The sequence below is a fragment of the Pocillopora verrucosa genome, chromosome 3 (genome assembly GCF_036669915.1).
Source record: "Pocillopora verrucosa isolate sample1 chromosome 3, ASM3666991v2, whole genome shotgun sequence".
NCBI lineage: Eukaryota > Metazoa > Cnidaria > Anthozoa > Scleractinia > Pocilloporidae > Pocillopora > Pocillopora verrucosa.
The window spans coordinates 29,827,483-29,852,738 of record NC_089314.1 but is presented as its reverse complement, the minus strand read 5'-3'; the positions used below and the strand labels follow the sequence as shown (position 1 = coordinate 29,852,738).

At 37.0% G+C, this 25,256-nt stretch overlaps 3 protein-coding genes across 3 annotated transcripts; 2 read left to right on the top strand and 1 right to left on the bottom strand.

Moving 5' to 3' along the window:
* Positions 1-1,040: 1,040 nt before the first annotated feature.
* LOC131798968 (conserved oligomeric Golgi complex subunit 4) lies at positions 1,041-17,920 on the bottom strand. The gene is made up of 30 exons (XM_059116628.2): positions 17,826-17,920; positions 16,827-16,909; positions 15,595-15,709; positions 15,396-15,446; positions 15,159-15,209; positions 14,717-14,792; positions 13,957-14,074; positions 13,628-13,703; positions 12,935-12,989; positions 12,470-12,571; positions 12,203-12,240; positions 11,343-11,411; positions 10,868-10,923; positions 10,280-10,376; positions 10,090-10,129; positions 9,429-9,487; positions 9,004-9,063; positions 8,763-8,857; positions 8,294-8,350; positions 7,617-7,685; positions 7,084-7,171; positions 6,607-6,669; positions 5,694-5,747; positions 5,215-5,268; positions 5,003-5,095; positions 4,329-4,412; positions 3,538-3,639; positions 2,983-3,111; positions 2,529-2,620; positions 1,041-1,821 (listed from the first exon to the last, which is right to left on the bottom strand). Exons 1-30 carry the CDS (start codon positions 17,907-17,909, stop codon positions 1,779-1,781), a joined length of 2,253 nt encoding a protein of 750 aa, XP_058972611.2. The 5' UTR covers positions 17,910-17,920; the 3' UTR covers positions 1,041-1,778.
* Positions 17,921-18,002: 82 nt separating this feature from the next.
* LOC136279701 (RNA-binding protein 28-like) lies at positions 18,003-18,519 on the top strand. The gene is made up of 2 exons (XM_066163644.1): positions 18,003-18,168; positions 18,308-18,519. Exons 1-2 carry the CDS (start codon positions 18,003-18,005, stop codon positions 18,517-18,519), a joined length of 378 nt encoding a protein of 125 aa, XP_066019741.1.
* Positions 18,368-24,673, top strand: LOC131798973 (RNA-binding protein 28). The gene is made up of 5 exons (XM_059116634.2): positions 18,368-18,502; positions 19,084-19,767; positions 21,064-21,510; positions 22,325-22,589; positions 22,878-24,673. The coding sequence occupies exons 2-5, from the start codon at positions 19,113-19,115 to the stop codon at positions 23,806-23,808; spliced, it is 2,298 nt and encodes a 765-aa protein (XP_058972617.2). The 5' UTR covers positions 18,368-18,502; positions 19,084-19,112; the 3' UTR covers positions 23,809-24,673.
* The last annotated feature ends 583 nt before the right edge of the window (positions 24,674-25,256 follow it).

Sequence of the window (25,256 nt, the reverse complement as noted above, 5' to 3'; positions counted from 1 at the left end):
TTGTTTCTTTTTGTAATTGATTATTAACAAGAAACAGGGTCACACACTTTTTTAAAGCATTGATCAAAAGAAAGGAAAAGAAGCTTAGACCTTGTGATTTCCAGGAGTGAGATTTTTTCTGTGGCTCACATTTCTTAAAATGTCATAAAACATTTCTATCTTTAACAGTAAAACAGGAAAATCATAATTTACCACCTTTATTTATCTGTGAATACTGTAGCCATTGCAGGTGGTACCGGTTGTCATATGGTACATATGCATGTGCCTTTCTCCAAGGTGGATATTCTATGAGTTGCATGGTTACCCAAGAATTGACCATGATGGATGAATGATGACTTTATCTATACATGCTCAAAAAAATTAGTAAGGAAAACATGTTTGAAACTCACGGCCTCTACTTGTTTCTCTATTTTTCAATCAGGGAAACTGTTCAGAAGACCCATTCACTTGCCAATTAATTTTCCCTTTGTTTAGCCCCTCAAAGTTGTCCCAAACAAGCAGGCTAAGATTTGTACAACGTGTAAAGCTTGAACTTGCGACCAAGTGGCACATGATTTAGCAAAGTTGAGGTCTGCTGTTGCAACTTGCAAGTTGTAAAATAATGGAATGAACAAGCCATTTAAGCCCTGGTACAGTAAGAGCCAAAATGCAACTAGGATTGCCAGCTCAGAGAAACTTGAGGATTTATTGATAAGCATCTCTGCACAAGTGTAGATGGCACATCCCTCAACCCTCCAAAAAATGGCTCCAAGTTTGCCTTCTGTTTGAATTTTTTTGCTAGATACTCCAAGATGACAGTTCAAGTTATTAAAGCTACCGGTATTAAAAAAAGTTCAGTGCAGAAAAAAAAAATTAGCCAAAGCCAAAACATATATTTTTTTACTTCGACATCCAGTCTATCCTTTCATTTGCAACAAGATTGCTCTGTTCTCCTTATATAACATAACATGACGTATAGCCATGGTCGTACTTGACGAGCTCTTCATACTGCTCAATACAACTTTAAAGTCAAAGAAAAAGAGACAACCACTAGCAACACGTTTCCACTTTAGTGCACCTTTATTACACCTGGACAGTCTGCCAACTGAGGCATAACGAAACGGGAGAAACGCACATTAGGTAAATATACTTACCGGTATATTGAAATACTACACATATCTACATTTCTGAATATAGATCTACTCTCTTTCGCAGCCAGAGGTCATGGGTTCAACTCTCGTACTGGCCTGAATCAGTTTTTTCAGACTCTATCTTAACTACTTCTTAAGAAGTGTTTATTACAGCAAAGCTCATTCACATATTCATTTATTAATCCGCAGTTCCCATATACGATTTTATAATATTCATAGTCATATTTGTGCTTACTGTTGATCGTAGACGTCAGCAACCAAACGTGCTAGCAAGATGGCTCGATATATATTGCTCAAGATCTCTAGTTGTGTTTCACGGACAGAGACAAAGTCGTAGACCATAATAAGGCACCAAAAAAAAAGCAAGCTTGGTCAAGAGAGCAATCGTGTGAGGGCAACCTGAGGTACGGTTAAAAACACAGATTCGCTTTATCCTACTCGCTCGCGGAGCAAGCTGTGTATCAAACTTTGTCGCGATTCAAAATGATTTCGTGACAAACTCGTAATCTAAAGAAGGGCTCCGAACTCCCTCTATCATTTACAATCTCCCTATCTACATCAGTCATTAAATATTTATTTTCTGCATCATTTAAGGTTTTTCTGAGAAATCTCCTTATAATTCTTTGTAAAAACTATTTGGTTCCCAGCTTAAAGTTTTAATCGGTTGATATCCTCAATTCTGAAATCGACCCTGTGAAAAAATAAACACATGAATAAGTTCTAATGGAAAGACTAATCAAATGCCATGAACCCCTCTTTTCCCGCTCCACCCCACAAGACCTTCCTCGCTGTAAAGTGTACAATTCATCCTAACAATACCTTGTCGATGGATTTTCCATTTTCTAACATTGTGAAAAGGACAACAAGAAAAGAAAGCCTAAAGACCAATAGCGAGGCGTAACTAACAGTGGAACAAACACTGAAGAAAAGATGGGAATGTTCAAAGACCTTCTAATTTCTCTCTTCTTAGATAATAGCCCAAAGTGCGAACAACATAAGGACTGAAGTGGACTTTAAGAACGCAAAGGCAGGGGAGGGTAAGCATTTTATCTTTCCCGGTTCATGGTCACTCTCTCACTCCACACTTGTTCTTGCACGCTCGCTTTGCGCTTAATGTCAGTCGCTTCCGCTCTAGAGTTCCCCTCATAATGGCAAAAAACGGAAAAAATGGAAGTCGAACTTTCAGTTACTACGCTATAGCCACAGTAGCCAAAGTGTACTCTCCTGTCCCAACAATTTTACTTGCAGCAGCCTTTTCGTTTTACTTCAACAAAGACCCCTATTTTCGCATTTGGTAAGGGGACACCTCCAGTTATGAAAACATGCGCTGCTCTCCGAGCTTATCAAAGCATAATCTGGAAGAAAAAGGATTGAGGGAATCAGAATATAGTAGTTCACCTTAATGACAGGACTTGTCTGACTTCCGTAGGAGTAAGTCTCCAAGTCATTGGTCCTGAATTAGGACCCCAGTAATCCATAATCTCGCCCACCTGTTAAACAGAAAATAGAGGACTGTAAGGGAAAAATCGCTTCTTCATCGACCAGATTATACTTAAATAATTTTTACAGAAATGCAAATTCGAGCAGTTGAGAGTTTTGATTGTTGATAGGACTGTTTATTTGCATTGTTAATAAACGCTTGGACAATTTCCAGACATTTCTGTAGCATTGAAAGCCTCATGGCTCATCAGAGCAGTGAATGGTCGAAAGACACTTTGAGCATGCTCAAAGTCTGAATGTTTCTGCCTTCCAAGCTATAAATATGTAAGCTCACAGTTTTTCTGTGCGCAAACAAATGCATAAGCATACTTTCGTGCTGAATGGTGGCTATTGTTTACAGAATCACGATTACCTTCTCTAAGTTGAGGACAGTGGCAATCTGTGTGAGTCTGGCAAACTTGTCTCGTATGGTCCACTGAGTGACAGCTGTCAGGTAACCGACCAGCGAACGTAGTTCCTTGTCAAACTGAAGACCACCAAGCTGATTTGAAACAATGAAATAGAGGATCAGATTCATTTAATGGATGTTGAAGTCAATAAGAGTTAGTAACACATCTTGTAATATTTATCTCTTTTAAAGTACAATTCATTCTCCAAAACTGTCATGTATCTTGAGACAAAGCTACCGTCAAGTACACGTCAAGTTCAAATTTGCGCCCACTGTTCCTTGCCCCGTATAAATTCAGTTGACAACGGGTGACAGATCACTCCAACAAGTTGCGGGACAAAATGTTATAAGAAGAAGGCAAAATCACTTAAAATTACAGCTGCACATTCCAATTGCCATCTATACATTGACTAGGCTCAGCCTCTAGCCGTTGAAGTTTCGCTGTGCGATGAGGATCGCGGGCACACCAAAACCACCAGTAACTAGAGATAAGGCCTGTCTATTGACTACAAAACTTACTCTGTTAAAACTCGCTTTCATGACCGAGGTTTCCAGTTGAGTTGTTATTTCAGTGGCTGCCATGCTTACTAAAGAGTCATAGTTGGAAGGTGTCAGTGGAACCTGCGTAACAAAATGGCATATTGGTTTATAATTTCTCTATCGGAGCTCAAGCATTTTTCACGTGCGAGGTACTCAGCGGCCTGACGGTTAGCCTCTCTACAACCAAAACGATACCAGGGAACTGGGAGAGAAACTTGACGGGGGTGGGGGCGGGGAGAGGTGAGTAATCTGTGATAGACTAACATTCCATCGATGAAAAAAGGAATACACCGGGTCAGTTCATGCGAGTGAAACCAAGATAAATCCAGACTAAGTGGATCACTCTGTTCGTTTTCTTAATTCACCTTTTCCCTTACCCAAAGAGTTTCTTGTACTAACGTACAATCAGTTATAACGAAAGATCATGACAATAACAACTCTTAAGTTTGACATTATACGGCAGTGTGATTAAAAGCCACAAGCTCTAATCAACACATAGAGACGTTACATGACCGCTGTTATGATGTAAACCTTCCCTTAATTAAAAACCCACCAAAGAATGGCAAACCTTTTCACCACACAAGTTGAGAAAGACAAAGAGACAAAAAATTAAATGGGTCAATTTTACGGTTTAAATGATTGTATTAACCATGATTACCTTTGGAACTAACACACACAAATAACCAACATCTTCTTGCAGACTTCATTGTTACTCAATTTCTCCAGATCGGTTAACTAACGAGGCCGCTCGGCAAGCGGTGTAGACATACCTTAAAAGATGTTAAGATTGAGTCTAAACTTGTGATGAAATTCTGAACAAATGGATCATTCACTTCATAAAAAGCAAATTCCTCCTGCATCCAAAAAAAAAAAAGAAATAATAATAATAATAAAACAAGAGTTCAACAGACTAAGCAGAAATTTATAAACGTCATGTACCATAACTTAATTGTTTTAGCTGATAACTGGAGCGTTGGATAAAGCGTCGAGAACATCTTTGAGCGGATCAGCAATTCCTAAATGGTTCATCCACTGTGGTTAACTTAACTTTCAGTGGCTATTCAAAGAATTCAGTCAATGAAACTGAAACTTTACTGAGACAGACCTTTTAAAAAAAACTTGACGTAATGTTAGTAACCCTGCCCCCCTTTTTCGCACAGGGTAACCAACCGCTGTGAAACGAAAGTATGGTTAGTGAACTTAACCTCATATATAGAGAGAGGTCTGGGTTCGAGCCCTAACTGGTTCTTTACATTTTGTTGTTGGGCAAGATCGTTACTTTCACAGTGCCTCTGTTTACCTCTCTGACTGTTTTGGTAAATGATCGCGGACGTTAGATAAAATTACTAATTGGATCTTTGAAAGCGACACAAGTTAAGAAACAAAAGAAAAATATTGCTGACAAGTGAATTAATTTTTAATTGAATTCGAGGGAAATGATTACCTCTGATATGTTGTGGCTTGTTGAATTGAATCCATCGATGAGGGGTTTTAATCTTGGTATGACAGCAGTAGAACATAACTGATATAATCCACCCTGCAAATCATACAGATGGTAAAAAAAGATTTTTAAAGGATATGCTATTAACCAATGATGATAGATGTAAAGAGAATATTTAACCCCACGGACAAGATAGTACAAGGAAACTTCCATACTTGAAGTAAATCCTTGAAAATATTTGATGTGTTCATCAAGTCTGAAAGACAGCTCTGAGAAGATAAGAAAAAACATAATTAGAAAATTGCAAAGTTTTTTTTAAAATGAAAGTCAAATAAGTCATAGCAAGAGTTTTGTTGATGGCTGGATGAGATTGAAACCCTTCTTTCTTCTAATAGTCCTTTCATAAGTCAATTTTTTGTTGTTGTTTTTCTAGCTTTTGCTTATTGTTTCGTTTATTTGTTTGATATTACGAGCTACTTAGAATTAATGCGACTTTTGTCATTTGCCATCTCCGTGGTAGAGACTAATGGAGTCGCTTGAAGTTTCTTAAATGAACATGTTGATCTACTCTACCCTCCCCTGTAAGTAGACAAAAAGGTAAAGTTAAAAACATATCCAGTTGCAGTTTTATATGCCTTATGAAGCCAGTCGATTATGGTCCATGTCAAGAATGGTAAAAAACGTGAACACTTGCCTCTAATTTCAGTTTAGCAGCATCTCCAAAAGCCAAGTTCCTGTCACATTCAATCTGGGAGGCAAATTGTTTGGAAACACTTAAAAATCAATCCATGACGCTTCAACGCAACAAGATGAAAGTGAATTGGATGTGTTGCCTGTGGCACTGGCCTCATGGTCAGTGGAACAGACCGGGTCGAGAGGTCTGGGTTCGAGACCAGGCTGGGTCAACGTGTTGTGTTCTTAGGCAAAACACTTTACTCTCACAGTGCCTCTCCCTCTCCTCCCAGGAGTATACATGGGTACTGGCTAACTGTCAGGAAAGCCTAGTAACATCCCATCGAGGGGGAAGTGATAACACTCCTACTATGGAAACCGGGATAAGCTCCAGCTGAGTGGGTCAACAGGCTTGAGTAGAGACTACTTTTTGTTGGCATGCCGATCGCTGGTCCTTCGTGGTCCCCCTCTCCACCCCAGCAAGTATATCAGGTTATCCTTAAATTTAAAAGAACTGTTTGTACTAATGTGGAGTATGAACGCAAAAGGAGTAGTAATAAATGCGTCATAAGCTTTTTTTATCTCAGGGTAGTTCAATATAGGCCAAATTCCTGTTTCCAAGACCGAGATAAAAATGAAGTCCACAACAATGCATAAAAGAACGAGGCAAACATTCCATCATCTTGATCAAACAAGCTTACATCAAAACGGGCACAACCGAGAGGGCTGTATTTGCTTGGGTAGTTAAATCACAGGATTCGCTTCATTCAGCCAACTCGTCACAAAATAATATATATAAAAGTTTGGAATTTTGAACCTTGCGTCCATATCATCAGTACTATCTGATATACAATAGAGTAAATTCTAAGCTCTCGACGACGATGACAACATTCAATGGATGATCATTACCATTATACATTTCAGTCATTATTTACCTCAAGATCTTTCTTTAGCTTCTGAATGTTGTTGCTGCTAACTTCAAGGTTGTTAAGTGTCACCTGAAATTCAGCATAAAATATTTGTTAGCAGCTTTAGTCTTAGGAGAAGGGATGAATTCATACGTCCACTGCTCACAGCCTCACTTGGAGAAAAACACTCATTGATAAAGAAATAGCAATGTCTGTATAGAAAAGAAAGACTCATTTTTGCCTAACACGTGGAACAAAGGAAAAACTTTAAGGCCCGCCCTGAGGAATGGAGTTTAGGTCCTTTTGATTTGGCCTTACGAAGAAGAGCCAGGCCATCGCATGCTAATACTAAATTCATATTCGATGAGCGTCCTACATACTGCTAGAATCAGCAAATATTAATTAAAAAGAGTCTAATTCTCACATAAAATTTATCGAGATGGGGAGATAATATTACAACACTAAAACATGATTGATAGAGGATGATAGTAGCGTTACACTTACAAGGAAAGCCTTCCGGGCGGCTGCATTTTCAGCCGTTGTGGAGTAGCCCACTTGCAGCTTTCCTTGCAACATTCCAGATAAATCAAGACTGGAATACAAAAGAACAATTATAAGTATTAAGACATCTTAGAATACTCCTTTGTGGAACTCAAATTTCTGTAAAGCAATAAGAAAATCAATTTTGTGTTACTGCACAAACACACTTTCAAAACTTGATGGTAAGAACAAATTTAAGACATGAAAAATTCTACAACCATTACAAAATTTACACAAGGAATTTTTTGAAGATATCAAAAGCAACTCTCTACATAGTTGCATTGATTACATCAATTGGAATGTAAAAAAAAGTAAAGATCACAGGTTTGAGGATTTGAAAATTTTGACCTGTTTGATTTGCTTGATATAAATTACAATGATCCAACCCTAAAAATTGTAACAATAGAACAACATAAAAATAAAGAGATCACACAGTACGATTGCAACATTGCTATATCTATAACGTTATTATGCTTTCATAGAAGAACTATAAATACCTTCCAGATGGAAAACCTGCTTTTAATCGGGCAGTTAGCACATCACGGTAATCAGATGACAGAAGAGCACTAGAGAAATTAAAGATAGTTGAGTCAAACATTAAAAAGATAATAAGTCAGAAAAACGATATATTTTAAACTCCCTCATTAATATTTATCTCCCAGAGGTGATTAACATGTAACTTCTCCCTATAATATCCAAACATTAGCTAGCAAACAGGTATTGAGAATTCTCAAATTTATCAGGTAGAAGTTGCTATCTTGATCTAACACAAAATCCCTATAAGTACTTTATAGGAAAATGTATAGTAGCAAGAGGGTAGAATTAACAATCAGATCTTGGGAGTTAAAGAGTTAAAACTGGACTCTGCAAACTGGCCTACGACACATAACCACACGCTGCAGTTCTTGTACTGCTGCTCCTCAAAAATGCCTTCTGATACAGCTAGTAGTTATCAAAACAGAGCGACAAGAGATGGAAAAGAAAAAAGTGACACTTTGATTCGTCTATGCGGCCAGGTTGCTAAGCAAGATTAAAATGACCACGTCCATAGTCAAATTTTAAGCACATTTGAATGAAAATTTTTGATAAGTTAGGTTTTTTCTCAGGAATCTTAAGAAAGTGTTGGAATAAAAAATTGATTTCTGGAGCACCCTTTCACAATTAAGTTCATTACCATGCATGATTCAGCATTGCACATGTTCCATCCACACTAGAGCTAGATAAGGCTCGTCTGAATGAATGAAAGCAATAACACAGAAAGTAGATAATCAACCCTCTAAAAACTTAAAAGTTTCTCCTAAATTTAGTAGTCCATGTGACCAGAGCTTGCCTTAACACAAAGCCACAGAGAATGTTGTTATAGATGTCGGCATGTTGTTGCATCGCAAGTTAACACAAGTTTGTCAGATATGCCTTACTGGACCTAGCCTTAGTTCTTTAACAATCAATAAAAAAATATCGATAACTAACCAGTTATTAAAATTGGTAATCAAAACAAAACAAACACCATGCTCCAAAGACATCTTAATACTGGTCTTTCACTACCCATAAAATAATTCATGAAAACTATTTACAGCTTGAAATCACACATTGTAAAAAGACCTTTTGGAAGTTAATATTTAGGATTATAACCAGAAACAAACCTAACAGCCTTTTGTACGATAAAGAAGACATCATCCACCATGCTGGAAGTGACAGCTTCATCATCACCACCCTCTGTGATGTCCATCTTTACAGCCTAAAAATTACAACTTGAATTAACAAAAACACAAAACATAACACTAATAACCATCACAACTCCAAAACCAGGACAAACGTTTTTCCAGAAATATTGCAAAACCAGTATGTTTAAATTTTTAATTTCAGCAGCAACACAAGACTAACTTTCATCACTGTTTCTCTCATAAAGTACTCTTCCATGTAGATGTAGTTTCCTATCAGCTCCTGCAAAATAAGAAAATCATTTGAAGTATTTATGAGCCAATAGGAAACTAAGTATTAAACAGAAAATCAGAGGTGTGATCTAGGGAAGAGAGGCTTTTCATATGTGTGGAGACATAGTAATGAAGACTCTGATTAGACTCAGTTTTGAAACCCACCCTTTCATATTTTCGTAGCAACATAGAGATCTGTACTCCAAGGTGAAAACAAGCACCATGAAGATAATGGTCATAACCCAAATCTGAATAACTTGGTAAAAAAATGTGATGTATATAACAATACTAAAAAAAATGTAAATTCAGATTTCCATTAATAATTTTTTTAGTGTATTTCAAAGATGTTAGATGGAAAGATTGCTCCTGTGTTACCTGCATTCTTCTGTTTAGTTCACAATTGGCAATAACTTTGTCTTGAATTCCTAATAGTTCTTACAGAGAGAATCAAAAGCCTCCATCATGATGATAACCTTAGTAATGTAAATGCTACACTGTATATATAGAGGAATGCCACAATGAAAAAAGAGTTCAAAATATAATTAATATGATGTATTTTTCAGTTTCTTAACCTTGGTACATATATAATTTTGTATGATCATTAAATTAAAAAGGAAAATACCAGACAACTGAAAGAAAAGAGAATGAATAGAAAAAGGAAAAAAGGAAAGAGGGGGAAAACCAAATTAACACTATCAATCCAAAATCTCATTTATTTAGTAATTCTCCTTACTGTCTGTCCTATAATTCTTATGATGCTAATTCAGAGAATTTAGTATTGGATCAACTAATTATCCCCTGACTGGTACTTTTCTCATTCTTATCATTGTCTACTTGATATTATATAGATGTTGTAAGGAGAAATTCTGTCTTGGTCACTCATAGGAGTTAAGGGTTATAGGCAAAGAGAGAAACAAACACATCTCCCATGATACCTGAAAATTTCTAACACAGACTACATACTTTTAACTTACAGCTAAGTTAGAGGTGACAAAAACACAATTGTGCATTGTGTAAAACTTATCTGTACTGTTACCTTCTGTTTTTTCCTCTTCAGGAACATTTGCCATGTCATCCTATAATAAAAAAAGGTTTTGAAGATCAAAGACAAAACATAATTTAGATTTAAAAATCATCAATCATTTCAACAATGTTATAGGAACTTTTTGCATGTGGCAAAAATGGCAGAAAGAACTGTGAGAAATTAGAAGAGTACAAATTCTTACTGTGATCCTTTTCTCCAAGAACTGTAAATACATTTCAGCTCTTGCATTCATCACAACAACTTCACGCAAGACAACATCAAGCTCTCTGGGGTCATACCTAAGAAACACAACAAGGTTATGAACACTTTGTTCATGTTTCATTAAAACAGCTACTAAACAAACCATTGATAATTCCACACAGTTCCCTTTACTTATGGTGCCAACAAGAATATTTTGTTTGACAATCAGGAGCTTCTTAACTTGGTGATCATTTCCTTTATTCTCATAACCTTTGTATTTAATTTAAGGATGATGCAGTAAGGAGAAATGAGATGCTGAACACTCCTAGGGGTTAAAGGATTAAGCAAGTCCAAAATTGACTTATTCTGTTTCTAATATTCATAAATTACTTATTTCCTAACCTTGGCAGACACACAGCAGGGACGTAATATATTTTTCAATATCCTTGTCAACTAGATCCAAATCATAAGTAATGGATCCTCTTTTTTCCTCCAATTATTGACCCAAGTACATCAAGAATGCCACTTCTAAGTCTGCTTCACCTCATGATAATTATTTCTGGTCATTAAAAAGCTGATGCAAACTTACCTATCAAGGTTACCAGAAGAACCTCTGAAGGTTTGACTGCCCTGAACAGATTTGAACTAAAGACAAGAAGAGTGAAATTCTTATGCACACAAGGCACTTCATGCAGGTTTTTCAGTCTGCATTTGTCACAATCATTATATGTACTCATTCTGTTAGATCTGCCAATGTCTCGCTACAAGTGTAGATACATTGGCCTTCTATGCTGGATATGTTGTTCTTTGTCAACAAACTAGATACTATACAGATCAAGAAAAAATGTTGAAGGAGATTGAAATTTTCACAAAAGCACAAAGAATGAGCTGCACACCATGTGATTCTAATGCAATTATAATTGTTCTTAAATCTGCCCCTCATGCAATTTTATGAGTTTGCTTGAAAACAAGTATATGGAATTTTCATAACAGAAGCATATAACCTAGATCATCAGATTCTAGGAAAAATTTATTGAAATAAAATTCTTCCATTTTATGGGTACCTTTTCTGTGAACTGTCTCTTTTTCATAAACTGGTCAACAACTTGATTAACTTGCTTGTCACACTCAGCCTATGTGGAAGTATTCATAAAAAAAAGCGCTGCATTTAATTAACAAAATAATTTAATGGTACTGTATCACAATGATCATCATCCATAATCCTTGACAACATTCTCAGCTGAGAATACCTCTGACAAAACAGATGAAAATACAATTACTGAAAAAAAAAAAAACTCTGGGGCTTACAGTAACCCAACCCCCCCCCCCCCCCTCCTCTCCCCTTTGTATTGCTAATAAGACTCCTGGGAGCATTCAGAAAAGCCACAGTTGGTTTCAATATTGGTTGGTAAGGGGGATTGGGGGCTTGGAATCCTCTATTAGTAAATCATTTTCTACAATTTATAAAGCAGATATTGCTTACAAGCAATTGGGCATGATATTGTGTCCAAACAGCTTCTGACCAGAATTGTAAGCTGTTAGCAGATATTTCTAGCAAAAGGATTACATCAATTCCAGTCTAGTCTTACCAAAAGAGCTTTGAAAATGTCTAATGCAAACTAAATCCATAAAATTTATTTTTTAAGGGGGAAGGAAGGGGCCACATCATTCTTTGTTGGATTCAGTTTCTGAGAAATTAACATTAATAAAAAAAAAAAAGAAAAGAAAATGTCTACTCCTAAGCATTTTACTGAGCTGAGGGAAAATTTTAAAGAGGCAATGATGTAAGCAGCTCTGGATAGAGAAAATAAACACTGACTACAAATTCCAGCATTGTCTTTAAAAAGTGTAAGTCCAGAAGAAATAGAAATATAAAATTAAATTGATCAAAAATCTAAATATAAGTGGACAATGAACCATGTACCTGCATAGCTTGTAGCAGAATGAACATTTTGCCAGGACCTGCCAAAAGAGATAATTAAATTGGTGAATTTACAGTGTGGCCCAGAAAGAAGGAAAATTTTGGCAAAACAGTCTCTCCACTGAGTTAATGGTAAATCTCATATCTGGTAGGTACAACCAGCTTGTGGCTATATCATGTAAAAGCTCAAGTACACATTCCCACAAAGGAGGAGCATCCAAAAGGCTTTTAGAAGTAACTTAAATTAAAGTTGCCACAGGGCAGCCTCACCATAGTAAGTCTCTACAAATGGCTGATGTTCTTCCACCATACGTGCAATGTTCTCAAACAGTAAAGTGAGAGTATTTGCAAACACAACATTGACATGACGATCTAAAAAGAATTAAAGGGAAATATCTAAGTAATTAAGCTCTTCCATGTAAGAACTAATGATGACTTTGGCCCAGCCTATGAAAATGTAAGCTACCACCAACAACAACAATCCTATTAAAGTCACAACACTCATCTGGACAATTATCGTGCCAGAATAAATGTTACAGTCAGGCTCCAACTAAGGACTGAACACAACTGCACATCAAAAAGCTTAGAGCTATTTAAAAGTACAACAATACCATTATAACCAAGGTACAGTACTTCATAGTATAACTTATATGTAAGTTAGGATAAATAAAAAAAATGTTACATGAAAAGAAAAATTACCTTGTTATTAAAGATTATTAGAAACAACATTCTCACCTGAGTCTTTGACAGCAACAGCATTGTCCAAATTCTTCTGGCACTGGGCAGCAATCTAGAGCAGGAAAAAGATTTCACATCTTTTTATTGAAAACAACTTTTGGTCAAAGTTATTTCAAACTTGCTGGTAATTTCCTATCTTTAAAGACTACAGCTATTATTCTAAAACAAAGGAGAAAATACCTCACACTAGTTCAGGGCCATTTTGATTAGTCTACATACTTAATATACTCACTGTGTATATTTTTATTTTTTTTTTTAATCAAAAGCTGCATGCATCAGACATAGATCATTTCAGCAATAGGGTCTACCATTAAGACAATGATGGCTGATTTCATTCTATAACATATATCAAACACATTTAGAAGCTGGTTATCCAAGAATCCTGGCTCTCAAAAAGCCCTAAAATTAAAAAATATTTGATTCCCCTTTGATAGACTAAGATGTAAGAGGTTGAATAAATAGGGAGAAACTACACCTCCCTCATGTTTTTTTTTTTGCCTTGTTGTACTTATTTCATTTATACTAATTTTTGTTATAAGGATACCTTGCTTTTATTAACAGTAACAAAGCTAGTTCAACTAATCTGTTGTTTTGATCTACTATAATCATACAATGACCATTCATTCTTACATGTAAGCCTACTAAGCCTATTTTTCTGAGTATCCAAGAAGTAACTATACACAGACAAACCTGAGTGCACAAATATCTTGCATACTTTTCAAGTCCAACTTGGTGTTGACCCAGTAAAGGAAAAATTTTGAAAAACCTTGAAAAAAGATTAATCATGATCAGAATGCATTTTAAATTAATTTCAATATTACTAGGTGTTTAACCTGATCTTACAAAAAACACAATAATTATACAGAAATACCAATCAAAACTACTAGATACAAAGACACAAAATTTTTATCAAATTAACAAAATAATAATCATGGCAGCAGAACAAACAAGTGTATCCAAAGCAGAAAAACATGGTGACAAACTACAAAGCCATACAATACAATGCATGTCTTCTGTACCTTTCTACAGAACCTCTGTCACCATTTTGTATAGCAGCCTCAAACTTGTCATTTACAATTCTTTTCAGTTTTGTCTCTGCTTCATGTAGCAACACAAAGGCCCCTGCTAAGTCAGAACCTACAGGAAAATAAAATCACGAGCAAGTTATCAGCTATTGCTGCACAAAGATACCTGATGGAGAGCTGCAGGCTCAGTTAGGTTGTGTGAGAAGCAATTATACAGTAGGTTAATGTTTATTAATAGAAATGTCCTAACTATTGCTGTCATTTTCAAAACAAAATCTTAACTATTGAATTTATAAATACTAATCTACTTAAACATATTGGAACTAACAGAAAATATTTGGCATGAGGTCAAGATATATGGACCAAGCAAGCAAGGTCCACATGTCATGACAGAGGGTCAAAAAAAGTTTCCAGTCCAGACCAACCTGACTCTGTCAGTCACTGAGGCCTGACTGGATCACTGTGTTGTGTTCTCAGGCAAGACACAAAACTCTACAAACAAAAACCTCTACTTTTACAGTTACTGTAGTTTATTGATTCCAGCAAATTAAACAGCCAGGCAAACCTGACAAAAGTTTAGAGATCCTCTATCATCCCCTTTAGGGGAAATAACACTGTTGCTGCACTGTTAGGGGAAATAACACTGTTGCTGCTTATTTCATAATGTGAATATGAATATATATAATGTAATATGAACTCTTAAAAAGTTCCAGCAGTAACGATAAAAATGCAGCAATTATGGTACTACTTTCACCTTCTTTTGAGTCCTCTGCTAAGTCTCTGAGGACTTGTTCATCCAGGTTGAGATATCTGTGAATATGTGCTGCAGCCTGAAGAAACAAATCATTACACATTACACTGACTGCCAACAAAAATAGTTTAAGTCAGTATCACTGTAATGATAGTAACAATTTCTGATTAAGCATAAATTATTCTAAATATTTAAGTCACTTAATAACATCCTGATATTTAAAGCAGCAAGAACAATCTATTAATAGTAGTTATTGTGGTGTGCCATTTCTTACTTCCAGAGAAAGATTTACTTAACATTGGTATCATAAGCCACTCTGGATGATAACACAGCTTAGTTGGATTTTAATTAGAGGTTTTTGCTAGCATAAATCATAGTTAGTAGAGTCTCCTCTACTAACTATGCATAAATTAAATTCAAGCAGCCAAGACAAGAGATGGCTTACCTGCTCAAAGTGTTCTGTATTTAGTGCTGTTTGCACACCATCCACACAAGCCTACAAAGAGGAAAAAAGCAAATTTTAAAATAGCGAAACCTCCGGTATTGATCACTTTAGGGACAACTGAGCCTCTCATAACCATTGGATCAAAACAGAAACATAATTGGTCCAAGTTTTATACTCAAATATTGACTGTGGTTTAGAACACTTAAGAAGTGCACTATAGTATGGTTCATCCTTCACCTTTAAATCAAGGATGTCATCCACACGTTTTATTGTTTCTTGGACACGGTTCTGAAAGCAAAAGAAAAACATAACATCTTAGTAAACCAGAAAAGCAGCAATGTATATGTCATCAACAACTAATATACATTATAACCCATTCAAAGATATATTAAATAAAATTTTTGTATACCAATTACAGTGATAAGTTATGACCAACCTTAACAAGATCCAGAAGTCGCACTTTACTGCTGACTTTTTCTGCCAAATCTGATGTATTGGAAATCATGGTATGTAAATGTTGGGCATCTCTCATTACCAACTGCAGGTTTGGACTAAAAATACATGACACACCACAAGGCATTAATTTCAATCAATAGTAGCTGTATTGTGCAGCCATCTGAAGGGATAAGTCAGGCATATATAGTTAAAAATAATTTCTGCAATAATCATGAAAATTACAATTCCCTTGATTGTGATTGGTTTAAAAAAATCCTATTTTCCACTAATTCACATGCCAAGTTGTTAGCGAACAGTTTTTATCTGACAGTTTGTTATCGGACAGTTCAATGAGCCCATCACATTCAGAGTTATAGTTTAAATCAACATTCAATCAACATTAAACAATTTACGCCTCTTTTGTCAAGTCTTTAAATGCAAATTTTCCCTTTCTCTCAGAACTTGGCTATTCTTTTTTTTTTGGAAATTGTATTTATCATTAATTAATTGATTAAGACTTTGTGTAATCCAATTCAGTCTGTAATCATACTTGTGATAAACAAATTGAACTCCTGCTGTGTAGTCACTTGATTTTGTTCTCACTCATATCATTACAGACCAAATTAGACTCCACACAATCCTATTACCATTACAAATTGGACTCCACTCAGTCCTATTACCATTATCAACAAAATAGCCCAATTTCAGATGCAAACCTCTGAATATTCAACAACTGGTATATGGAGATAGGAATACACATGATGACAACCCTACCTTGATAAGCAATTGCAGCTTTGTTATAATTATGGTTTGCACTACAAATATAGATGAAGCATTGGAACAAAAAAAAGGAGTCATGGATAGGCTGAATTAAAAAAGACCAGATCAGCATGTGATTGAGTAACCTTGAAAACAGTGTTCTAAATTTTTTCAAGTTAATCTTGATTTAAAAATTTTTTTTGGAATATTAGATGCTTTATAAATCATACTGTAATGCAGAAAATTAACCCTTTACACCCTTAAGAGTGACCAGCATCTAATTTCTTCTCACAACATCACCCCTGAATCAAACATTAAGGTCAAGAGAATAACAAAAATGATCACCAACTAAAGAATCTCTTGATTGTTAAACAAATTCTCCTTGTCAGCCCCTTGAGAAATGTATAGAGAAGAGTATGGAGAATATGAATACTGATGTTAGAGTGTAAAGGGTTAATACCATTCATCACTCACATTACATTCTGTAGCGTGTTAAGTTTTGTGTCAAGTCTTGGTTGGTTTTCCAGTATAGCATCCAGTTCATTGTTAAGTTTTTGCTAGTAACAAGAAACAGCAAAGCAAGTTAGAGTTTTAATTCCTCAAAACAAATTTGGAAAGATGAAGTATTTTCTAAGTTCACTTATAACCTGCTGTATACAAAATATTAAACGAACCTTGGATTTGAATTATTGACCACTTTACCTATAATATTCAACCACTTGGTTTACAGTCAATTCACCACCACCAAACTCACCACAGCTAACAGTCAAATCTCTACCAAATGCAATTTGACTGAGGCATTTTGTCTAGCCTCTCGTATAAAACTTCCAAGTCTCTTTCCCTTTTTGCAATATACCGCTACACCTTAGCTTTCATTTGAAGTAAGTTTCATTCAACAGGCTACAGATAACAACTGAGTCACATCACCACCAATGGCGATTCGAATCTCAGTGTTGGGGAGGTTGGTGGCGGCAAGTTTGTTGTTGCAGTGACCAGATATCAACTGGTTTGTTTACCTTTAACTGTTTGAGGTTTAACCATTACGTTAAATATTTAAATTAAGCATTGTACCAGTTTTTTCGGTTCCTCTTCCTTTCATGCTTAGAATACTGTCGAGGATAACGAACTGCCACTGTTTCTGCTTGGCATCATAGTTCAATTTTCCATATAGTCGATAGGTCATTGAACTGCACTGAGCTAACATGAACTTACAGAGTTTTCCACGTTATTTTGACGGTGATTAGAACAGCAAGCAAGCTGTACATTTAGGAATATCTAATTTTACTTAATTTGAACCCGCACCAAGGATCCTCAATGGGTTCACCATACGTATAACCACATTACAGTCGACTGCCGAATCAAAGTGACACGTTGGCGACAGTTGCAAATTGAAAACATGGGAATTTTAAGGGTAAAGTTGCGACTCAATTGCAATATAAATCTTAAAAATTGTGCGTTTAATTTGTAATGTACCTCATGAAGATGGATTTGTGCGTAAGCTTTTTGTATTTCAGCGATATCTGTTAAGCTGTAAACATCCAATTCGTGGGCAGCCATCTTAGAAATTTTTAGCGCCAGCGATGACAGCGGATGCAACTGACGCCCAGAGTGCTTGAAATAAGAGTTGTGAAATATCCCTAGCAATCCAACATGGCGGCTGATCGTAACGAGGATAGCAAAGTTAAAGATGGTTCGGCAGTCTCTCAGAAGGTGCTATTTGTACGTAATCTACCCTTTTCTACAAAAGACCAAGATCTCGAAAATATATTCAGTGACGTTGGACCTATCAAACGTAGTTTTGTGATTCGAGACAAAGGTAAGATTAAGCTTCTCGCAGACTCGCACGTGGCATTGTCGTATGCATATCTAGCGTTTGAATATAAGCTTATCTTCACAAGAATAATCAACCGAATATCAATGTTTTAAGACTTACATATTTACATGTTCTCTTTCAGATGTCAAGAACTCCTGTAGAGGATTTGGTTACGTTACATTTGCGCTCGCCGAAGATGCACAAAGAGCTTTAGATATTGTGAAATCATTTGGAGGACGACAACTCAGTGTTTGCTTTGCAAATAAAAAACCCAAACATGAAAAGAGAAAAAGGGAACGGGAATTGCATCCTGAGGGTGACAATGATGACAGTCAAAGTGAGTTACGGTTATAAACGTAAAGCAAACATATAGTGCGGTTAAATAAAGGGGGCAAGTGTAGTGCTGCATCTGGGGAGGGGTGGGTGGTGGGTGTCACATGATAATTTGGTTTCATTTAATGATTTGATAATGTACCAATATATTTGCCATGACAAATAGTTTCTGAAGTTGACTTTCTGAGCACTAGCCCCTCTTGATAAAAAATTGACAAAGGGCTAGCACTCTCAAAGTCACCTTTAGCAACTCTTTACAGTGGCTAATTCACATTATCAGCTCAGTTGATAAAGCCCAAATTTTCATATATTGCAGTTGGTTTTAATTTCTTTTTGCAATGCTCTTTCAAAATTAACCCCTAGCATCTTAACATCGGTAAGTCTATTCTCCATACTGTCCTCTTTGTTTGCTAAGATGCTGATCACTGGAAGAATTTGTTTAACAATCAAGGGCATCTAAAATTGTTGATAATTTCCTTCATGATCTTGATATGTGATTTGGGTGTGATATTTTAAGGAGAAATTAGAGGCTAGTCACTCTTAGGGGTCAAAAGGTTAACATGTTTTTGGTTGTGTTACATTTAGAGAACATTGAAGATGAGGGACTCAAAACAATGGCCTTGGATGAAAATGAAAATGAAACTCCACCCAAAAAGAAGTTGAAGAGCATTGATCAGGAGGAAAGCGTGATTAAATCCCAGCGCAGAGAACCAAAAAATGATATGGGTAGAACAATTAAACTGACAAAACTTGCTGAAGGCCTTAATCAGAACCATATTAGAAAAAAATTTCGTAAGATTGGGCCTGTAGAAAAGGTTACATTCCCAGCAGAGGGACAGGATACATCAACTGCATTTGTCGTTTATCAGACCCATAAAGATGCCAGAGAAGCTGTAAGGAAACTCAGTGGAAAGATTTTTAAAGGCAATACTATTGGAGTTTCACTTCTCTCTAAAGAAGGGAAGACACCTAGCCAGAGGTCTTTAAAAAAATCCAAGCTCATTGTCAGAAATTTATCATTTAAGTGCAATGAAGAAGACCTCAGAAAGTTTTTCACGCAGTTTGGCCAGATTTCTGATGTTCACATTCCAACCAAGATGGATGGAAAACGAAAGCGTCGGCTTGGTTTTGGGTTTGTACAGTTTTGTAATGTTTTTGAGGCTGCAAAGGCCATCAAAGAGACAAACATGAAGGAGATTGCTGGAAGACCTGTTGCTGTTGACTGGGCCCTGGCCAAATCTGACTATAAGGAGAAGAAAGGCATGGAAGGTCTGTAAATGTTCCTTTTTCATTTTACATGTATTTATTGGTGTGCATTTGCTATTAGGTAGATGTATAGATGTTTTAGTTGTGTTTCCTTGGTTTAAATTTTCTGTCCATTTTCCAGTTTCCCTGTTACAGTCATGTTGTGAGTTCCATTGTAATTGTGCACCATGCTGCAGCAGAGGTGTTTACCAAGGAGATGGTATCAAAAAAAATAATAGACGGTTTTTGAAGTACTATGAGTTAATTTTCTGGTAATATTAGCTTTCACAAAGCCCCAAAAAATAAGGCAGAGTGAGATGAAAAGAAGTGTCTTACAAACAAGCCTGTAGTTCCCAGGGAAATTGTGAATTAACCCTTTACTCCCAAGATCTGATTGTTAATTCTCCCCTCTAGCTGCTACATATTTCGTTGTAAATTAGTTATGAGAATTTGGTGTTAGATCAAAATGACAACTTCAGCCAGATAAGTTTGAGTATTCTCATTACCTGTTTGATGGACAATGTATGGATATTTTAGGGAGAAGTTACATATTGATGACCTCTGGGAGTTAAAGAGTCAATGCATCTTTGATCATGACCATTAGAGCTCAAAATTAACCTAGGATGTCAAAGTTTGACGTTTATTTATCTTTAGTTTGCTTTCTACGTTCCAAGTTTTGTTCGGTTATTTATTATTCAGGGCGTGAAATTGCGCCGAATACAGGCGCCAATGCGACTAAATTTTTCACTTTGGCGACCAAATCCTGAAAGTTAGTCGCCAAATTGGCGACTAGAACGTTTCATCATAACCTTACCAAAAGATATAGTGCATTAAAAAGATTTGCAAAGATAAATCCGCGGCAAACTTCCTCGTTAAGTTTGTTTCCAAAACGTAGCATATGCATCTCGATCGATAACTAGACGCCATCTTGGATTTAGATGAGCCTGAACGTTGTATATCATCCATCCTAGTGTCCACTTTGTAGCACGTTAAAGATCTTTTCCCTAACTTAATTTTAGAGGGTCAATCTAGAACGCTGACAGCGTAAAGAAAGATTTTGTTTGTCTTTGAAAATGGCGACCAACTTTTTTTTAATTGGCTACCACTTTGAAGAATTTAGGAGCCAAGTGGCTATCAGAAAAAAAAGTTAATTTCACGCCCTGTTATTATAGCAAGGTGATATGTTGTTCTTTCCTTTGCTTTTGACGTAATTTTGTACGTCAAAGAAAAAGGCTCAAAATTTATTCAGTTCCCTAAAATATGCAACAGTTTTTGACAGTTTCAGGCCATTGATTTTTTGTTCCTATTTCCATGAAATAGAAACACAGGCTGAAAAGACGAGAGTCACAGATGAGAACACAGATGATAACCAAGATGAAGACATCAGTGTTGATGTTTCTAACGATGACTCCGATGTGGAATCAGACGAAGAAAAATCTGGCAGCTCTGATACTGGAGACGATGAAGAGGAGGAGGAAAATGAAGTCAGCGATCAAGAACACGAACAGGAGGAAGAAGCCTCGAAAGCCAAGAAAACTAAGCAACCTTCAGATGTCAAAGAAGGCAAGACTTTATTCATCCGGAACATATCGTTTGACACTAGCGAGGAATCACTTTACGAATTGTTTGAACAATTTGGAGAGGTAGACTATTGTAAGATGGTTGAGGACAAAAGGACCGGTCACAGCCGTGGAATGGCGTTTGTGAAGTTTAAAACGGTTGAAGGCGCCGAAAAGTGTCTTGTGGAAGCAGACAAAGATGGATCCGGTAAGAATGTTGTGTAAACTTAAGAAAATGTCTTGTTTCAAAACTATCAACGTGTTTCGCCGATTTTCATCAGACAACATACATTGTTATAGGTTCAAGTCTCCCTAAAAGTAAAGTTGCCGATGAAATCCAAGTGAAATTCTGGTTTTCAGTGTGAAACTGAGTGACTGAGAGTTTTGCTACTGCCCTCATTATTATTTTTTTCTCGTTTTACCCTCATTCAAATCTCTGGTGGGTTCTACGTTGTACCCGAGAATACTCTCGCCAATTTCTTGCTACGAGCACTATGAGCTACAGTGAAAGCTTGAGCTAGAGTTCAGTGTGGGTGTATCAGCTCATCGCATCCCCCACTTTCATTTATTGTTCTCTGCGAATGATTATTCAAAGAGGAATGTTCTCAGCTATTCAAACATCTGTTTCTTATTCCGTTTTAAGATTCGTGAGTGTAACCTCAACGTTCGAAAATTGTCCTCAAATCTGCTAAAAACTCATCAATTGAATGGTGCTGCCATCTTTAAATTAGCTCCCTAACTTGGTTGCACACGCAAAATCACAACGTTAGGTTCAAAGACGGTTGTTCAGTGGTGTTCTTGCCATTGACACAAAACGTCAAAACACACTCAGAAAAAAAATTACATCAGGAGAGCACCAAGACATGACCAAAACGGAAATGGGACTGTTACGTCACGGGCATGCAGTCAGATTGCGGCGTAGATGCCCACAGTCGAATTTTTAGCGCATCAGCACAGTGGGAATGCAATCATTTAAGACTTTGCGATGCCATTGAACCGTTCTCTCGTTGTCGATTCCCTAGGCATTTCCTTGGACAATTTTAAACTGAATGTGACGAAAGCAGTAACGCGTGGAAAGGCGGCAGAACTAGCAAAGGAAAAGAAGCTGGACGGAACCAAGGATACAAGGGACAAACGTAATTTATATCTGGCTAAAGAAGGTTTAATTACACCAGGCTCAGAAGCTGCTCAGGGCTTGTCTAAAGCTGATTTAGTGAAGAGACAGAAAGCTGAAGCAGAGAAGAAAGCAAAGCTAGAAAATCCAAATAATTTCGTCTCAACAACCCGGTGAGTGTCTTTTTTTGATTGGCTGCAGTGCAGTGAACCCGCTTCCTATTCCATGTTCCTTCTCGCTTATTATGGGGAATATGGGCTTTTCAGAGTTTTGGGCGTTCGTTATTATGGATTTTCCGTATATTTCCATGGTTTTTGTTTTGTTTGTTTTTATTTTGTGTTGTTGTTGTTGTTTATTTTATCACGAAATGCTGCGTAGTGTCGTTATTTCTTTAGCTGTGGTAAAGTAAATGGAATGACTTACTGCAAGCACTGTTAAATATTCATCTTTTGTGTTTCCAGGCTTTGTGTTCGAAACCTGCCTCTAAATGTAGACGACAAGAAATTGCAAGAGATCTTCGGCACCGCCACAGGAAAGAGGATGCGCGTGAAGAAAGTGCTGATTATCCGGAGTAAAGATAGGTTAGACAGCACAGGCCGTGGACGTTCCATGGGATACGGATTCATAGAATTCACCAATCACAAAGACGCTCTTGCCGTCTTGAGAGTCACCAATAACAATCCCGCCATATTTGGACCGGATCGTCGACCAATTGTGGATTTCTCGATAGAAAATAGCCTCGTCCTCAAGGCGAAGCAGCGTCATGTAGAGAAGGCTCAGCACAAGCAGCAGCAGAGCGTCGACGAGCATGCGCGCGATGAACAACCCAAGACAAATAAGGAGAGAAGGCTGGAGCGAAATCAGAAGCGAAGAGAAAAACGAGTGAGAAAGAGAGAAGCGAGAAAGAAACGAAAATTGGAAGAGGGCAGGAACAGCGAAGGCGGCAAAATAGCGCAGGAAAGAAACAAAGTTATTAAGGCAGTGAACAGTTCAAACTTATCCTCATCGAAAGCAAAGAAATTTGAAAATTTGTCCAGAATGGACGTTACACAATCTGAGTCGAAGCGAGGTAAAAAGAATGTTGGAAGAAATAAACAATCTTCTTTTGTTCTTAGAAACAATTCTCGTACCAAAGTCACATCAGGTACCGCCCCAAATGTTAGTCCCTACCTTAAAATGGTAAATAGAGCTTCAAAAGAAAGACAAGACAGTGAATTTAAAGTGAGCAAAACCTCCGATGCCCCAAATAGAAAGAGGAAAGGCGCCCGGAAACGACAACAGGAGCAGAACGACGAGTCGAAGTTCTCTCAGATGGTGTCTAAGTACAAGAACAAACTGTTTGGAATGGATAATAATGAATCATCCTTAAAACGCACGCGTTGGTTTCAGTAATCTACCGAAGCTAAATGGATAAATCTTCCTTGGATGAGCAAGACATGTAGTTCAGTGTTGCTTAAACCTTCTGTTGTCCAAATAGGGAAAGGAAAGGACCTTTAATAAAAAAGAGAGAGCAGCCGAACAAAACATAGTTTTCTGAAATTTTGTCCAAGTGTAAGAACAAATTATTTGGAATAGACAACGATAAATCCACTACAGAACTTAAGCGTTGGTTTCAGTAATGCGCGAGAACTCAGGCTAAAATGAGAGTTTTTCCGCCACATGGGCCTTTACCGAAAGTGATCTTTCGCAAGGCGTATGTGTCTCTTCTTGTTCACGCGATGCTTGGTAAAGCTTTTTATGAATTTTTGTGTTCTCGTATTTCAACAAATAAGTAAACAGAACCAAAAACAAATCAATTAATTCGATGTACTTCCAAAAACCTTCCTTTTGCTCCGCGTTTTGTAAATAAAAGTGGTTTGCTTAAACGCTCCGTTTTTGATAAGAACAAAAACAAATGAAAAACAAGAGCGAGAAGTGTGGTGGAAAAGTCGAGTGGAAAGCAGAATCAGGCAAAGTAGGAGTTCGCCAAACGAGCGTTAATTGGTGATCAATCCATCTTCGTAACAGTAGCAGCAAGAACTAAAGTTAAATAGTTTACAGTGGTTTGTCTAACATGAACTGAATGCATGCTGACCAAGCGAACGGTAATAATAGTGATTGCACAAGAATACCTCAAAAAATCGGAAAAACTAATAAACGAAGACAGGTATGAAGTAAACAGTCCAATTACAATTGAGATTTTGAACCTTTCAGTGACGTGGGTTAGTCACCAAACACAGCTTTGTTACTGAAAGCTCCGGTCTCGAATAATTTCAACGTGCAACTTTTTTTCATGGTTAATAAAAGTTATTCATATCTTCTGCTTTCATGAATAAACACAAACGACCCTAGAAGCTTTTTGGAATCAATATCAGTATCTGGGCAACTGCCCACCTACCCCTCCCCTAGCTGGGTTAGGAGAGGGGTAAGTGGGCTACTTGCTAGTAGAGCTCTTTAGCGGTTAGTTTTAATTTCCCAATGGAAACCTCTGGGAATTCCCTCCCTTGTCTTTGTTAAAAAAATGCTTACATCTGCACGTGAGACGACGAAATTTGAGAGAAACAATTCTCAAGTGTATTATCACATGACCTACATTGCGCAAGCTTAAGAGGTCCGGCCGTAAACCAGGAAAAAACGTAAGGATTCATGGGAAATCTGCGAGATATGATGCAAGTGGAATAGGCCTTGTGAAGAAGGAAAACGTGAGTGGGCCGGGTTCAGTTGATTTTACGTGACGCCAAAAAATTAAACGAAAGAATCTTTTCTTTAAGACGATAGGGATTCTAAAGTGACTGCATCACGTTCAACGATCTCTGTCGGAAAGTCATTGCTGCACTAGAGTACATGTGTCTTCTCCGCCT

Excerpts from the sequence above, each read along its gene's own strand:
- LOC136279701 (XM_066163644.1), top strand. The coding sequence starts at position 18,003 with ATGGCGGCTGATCGTAACGAGGATAGCAAAGTTAAAGATGGTTCGGCA. Across the intron at positions 18,169-18,307 it reads TTTTGTGATTCGAGACAAAG|ATGTCAAGAACTCCTGTAGA; the intron begins GTAAGATTAAGC and ends GTTCTCTTTCAG.
- LOC131798968 (XM_059116628.2), bottom strand. The coding sequence starts at position 17,909 with ATGGCTGCCCACGAATTGGATGTTTACAGCTTAACAGATATCGCTGAA. Across the intron at positions 11,412-12,202 it reads TTCTGCTACAAGCTATGCAG|GCTGAGTGTGACAAGCAAGT; the intron begins GTACATGGTTCA and ends ACTTCCACATAG. Across the intron at positions 3,640-4,328 it reads CAATCTTAACATCTTTTAAG|GTTCCACTGACACCTTCCAA; the intron begins GTATGTCTACAC and ends TTTGTTACGCAG.
- LOC131798973 (XM_059116634.2), top strand. The coding sequence starts at position 19,113 with ATGGCCTTGGATGAAAATGAAAATGAAACTCCACCCAAAAAGAAGTTG. Across the intron at positions 19,768-21,063 it reads GGAGAAGAAAGGCATGGAAG|AAACACAGGCTGAAAAGACG; the intron begins GTCTGTAAATGT and ends TCCATGAAATAG. Across the intron at positions 21,511-22,324 it reads AGCAGACAAAGATGGATCCG|GCATTTCCTTGGACAATTTT; the intron begins GTAAGAATGTTG and ends TCGATTCCCTAG.